Below are 3,786 nucleotides of genomic sequence, written 5' to 3'. Positions count from 1 at the left end.
TTAGCCTGGTGGCAAACAGAGGTGTGAACAAATGTTGTTTTCCTACGCAAAATCCAAACCTGTGGTGAAGTCCGCTCGACGTCACATACAACACAGATTTTCACAGAATGGCGTGGTTTTAAACGATGCGCACAGCAATCAGGATACACCTCAACTTCATCATATGTCTTCTACGTGTTCGTTTAGCTAGTGAATATTTCCAGTCGGAAATGAAAGAATATTGAAATTCTGCATATTAAAAAACAGCCGCGTGCTACTTTCAGGTCGATGTCTTGATTCTCAGCATAAAGCCGTCAGCGGAACTAGATTTGCTACAGGTTTCGCCGCGGAGACAAAGACTGCATGTCAGCACCACAACAACAATTTTTTTCCGATAGATCTTTCGGAATGTTGGATCTTCATACGTATGAGCACAAAATGTCCCGAACTTCCATAATTAGGTTAGCATTACACTAATAATAACGTAAAGTACGAGATATGTGCATCGTGGAGCGCTTTTCTAAAGTAGCCTCACTTTTGACAGGAGTGAGTGCCACAAGATCTCGTGAGAGTTCACCTCTTTTGGTGATTCGGATTTAAGTTGTCAGAGTTCCGTTCAATATTATACTTGAGAAAAGGAACAATTAAGATTTTCGCACATCGGTTGTATTTTGTTTTAATATTTGAAAGCTCAAAGTCATAAACCGCCTGCAAATGAAGTTACATTTACAATAAATTTCTAGATGAGGATGTCGTCTTGAATAATGCATTCGTATTTTACCGCGGAAGCACAAACTAATCTATTCGGCAAACATCTATTTTAAAATCATTACTGCAGGGAATTCAACTTTCTCAGTTTAATGACAGCGATAATGTCCACTTAAGACCTGCTAAACTAACGGTCTACCAATCTTTAGTTTATTTTAAGAAAGTATATTGTAATTTGTTTTTTCAATCGTTTGGTTGTTTTGTGCATCAGTTTGAGGCTGATCACGGAAATCAGCCCAATAATAAACTTTAATCATTTTACCTAAAATGTCAGCTTGAAGCTTGCTGTTTTAATTAGCAGATAGAAAGCACAATAACAGTATTTGGGTAGGTCATCAAATTAACGCCGACAGAATGTTCAACCTGTTGAATCTTCAAAAGTTCATTCAGAAGACGAACCAGAGGTTTGGAAAATAAAAGAAGTACTTAATGTAAGGCACGGTGTATTAAGACAGACTTCATTAGGTGTCGTTGAATAGTTAATGTAATGAATCGAAAAACGGTGCAACGAGTTGTATTTTACTTTGCCAGCAGAAGCAAATGCCGCCAGGCCTTACACTGAAAGTCTTGACATAAAGGATGCATGCACGGTTGAATAAGGGTTAGGGTTAGGGTTAGGGTGCAGGCGTTGTAGGCGTGCGATATATTCTCCTCAGTCCGACAGCTGCCCACAGCTGCTCCTTCATTTGCGTTCAGCACCATTAGACCTATAACCAAACACAATAGCGCTATCAAGAGTAACGCATTTGAAAAAAATGAACACACAGATTTGTGTTAGCCGAGAATCGGAGCCATTGATGAAGCCCAGATCGTCGTTCATTGAGCTACACGTACCAGAGATAGTGATTGGCGCTGTATCAGAAAAAGCTTGACAAGGGCGTTTGAGTGCATAGGAGAGACGCATCAATACTAATAACAGTGTAGACTACACTACAGTGAGTCAGCTTTCACCGGTAGGCATAAAATACAGTAATACGATGTTATCGGTGAAAGCCAACTGCCGCATTTTATGTCTTGTGGATTCCCATCTACCGTAGTTCATTGATGTGCGTAGTTGGGGTCAAAAACTAACCTGATCGCTGCTTTTGCATTGATAGGGTCTATGTTCAAACCTTGTATTGTGTTTTCAGGAATGGACAAACCATTTCTATACCACGAGAAAACTATGCGCAGATCCAAAGGGAACTAGTGAAGGCATATCGATCAACGAGGTCAGGTGGAACTCAAATAATCATCAACCGTATCATGGAGCTTTTGAATTCAGAAGAAATAAGACCTCAGGTCTTTCGTGATAGATCTCCAGTTGATGGTACCGGAAAGCTGGAAGCTTGTCCAGAGAAGTGGGGCGAATCAAAATCCGATGAGGACCACTTTGGAGATGCTTACGAAATTATACCCTGCGATCACATTCCTAGGGAGGAATTGGTCGAAGTACTGATCTATTCTGATACATATGAACAAGGAAAGGACTTGGTCAGACAAATACGTTCAGTTTATCCTTCAATTGGAATATCTCTCGCTATTCGTGAATCACATGGGACTGGTACGAAAACTGATCTGGAACTGTCCAATACCAAACTACACTGGGGAGAACAAGATGTTGCTTCTACTTGGCTTGCGCTCAGTAAGAAAGGCTCAACGAAATACATATTAGTTGGTCGAAACATGGTCAATTTTACATATCACGCGGATATTGATCGGATGCTGCGGGTTATTAACAGTCTGGCAGTGGATGCTGTTGGTGGAGCTGTTCGCCTGGAACCAGAAGGACGATGGTTTGCTGGTTGCTATCAGGTGAGTGAACGTCCAGAATACAACATTTTCTAACCAACTCTGATTCGATAGTCAGCCAAACGCAGTCGGTGACGCAAAGTAGTCTCGTGTAAGTTGGGATAGGGACATCACGGGAAACTTTTAGTTCAATGTGTCCTGCCAAAACAAGCAGAGAGAATGCTCTGGAATCAGAAATCAGTGACTAAGTTTCACAAACATCAGTTTCGAGGAGAGTCAATCAGATGGAGTGATAGATTGAGTTGACCTAACTTGCCCTAATGTAATGAGGTTAAAGTAATTGGGGTGTTTGATCCTCCTCAGTAGGTTTGTGTGGATTACCATTCAGTCCCAGGTCACAGATGAATAATTAGGCGCGACAGCGACAGATCGATTTCCTGACCGTTTTCAAAGAATCCTTAAAAGTCCAAAACACCGTCCATTCCCCAGATGTGCCTCTGTGAGCGGTGATGTATCCTTTTGAGGTTGTAGGCTTATGGGACAGCTGAATGTAGCGACTAGAGGGACTGAGTTGAAATTTACGTAGGCAACATTACATTCACTCCTCTCTAGAAAAATCTCTCCTAAGCGAGACAGTACTGAACGCAACATAGCTACTTTTTTTCTAGAGAGACAACACGAGGGTTAGAAGACAGAAAAGTGGTATTTTCTACGAGATGGTCTCGGCAAAGCGGATTAAATTGCTGACATATGAGTTAAAGTACAAACTGAGTGTGGTGGTCCTTGTGGTGGCCGATGTCACCTACACATCGAAACAACTCGATGGGACTGAAGTTCTATGCACCAAGATCCAAATTCTCAACGGCGTCATGTAAAAATGGTAAGCTACACGCGACGAATTTAGAGGGAAGTCTGATGCATTCATCAGTATGGGCTTTAACAAGTACACAAGAATGAGCAACAAAGTAGGGCTGAGTAGAAATCAATCCAAGTAACGACCACAAAGTTACGATTGTGGAATTCCTAGAGGGGGGCAGTTTGAATTGCGACGTGACCGATGTAGGGGATGGCGGATTTCGGCAAAAATTCACAAAGTGAATTGGAAAGTGCCAAACGTCTTGCTGCTACAACTTCATCCAAAACATTGCTAAAACTCGTACCGTAGATGGCAAGGGGTTCGGTAACTGACAGCTGTCTTCTGAAGCATCTCCTTAAGAAGAACTCAATTATAGTGCCCTCGTGAAAGAAGAACGGCAGTTGGGTGAATTGGGAACAGAAAGCGTTCTCAACGTCACATCATGAAATGTT

At 41.8% G+C, this 3,786-nt stretch overlaps 1 protein-coding gene across 1 annotated transcript; it reads left to right on the top strand.

The window, feature by feature from the left end:
- Nucleotides 1-387: 387 nt before the first annotated feature.
- On the top strand, nucleotides 388-2,541 carry T265_15745 (hypothetical protein; the record flags this gene model as incomplete). Its single annotated transcript, XM_009179061.1, has 2 exons — nucleotides 388-440; nucleotides 1,878-2,541. Coding segments are annotated over 2 exons (717 nt in total), but the record flags the coding sequence as incomplete, so codon positions are not given.
- Nucleotides 2,542-3,786: the final 1,245 nt, after the last annotated feature.

The sequence above is a fragment of the Opisthorchis viverrini genome (assembly GCF_000715545.1).
Source record: "Opisthorchis viverrini unplaced genomic scaffold scaffold3698, whole genome shotgun sequence".
Classification (NCBI taxonomy): domain Eukaryota; kingdom Metazoa; phylum Platyhelminthes; class Trematoda; order Opisthorchiida; family Opisthorchiidae; genus Opisthorchis; species Opisthorchis viverrini.
The sequence above is the reverse complement of the archived record's forward strand: the minus strand, read 5'-3'. Positions and strand labels throughout refer to the sequence as shown.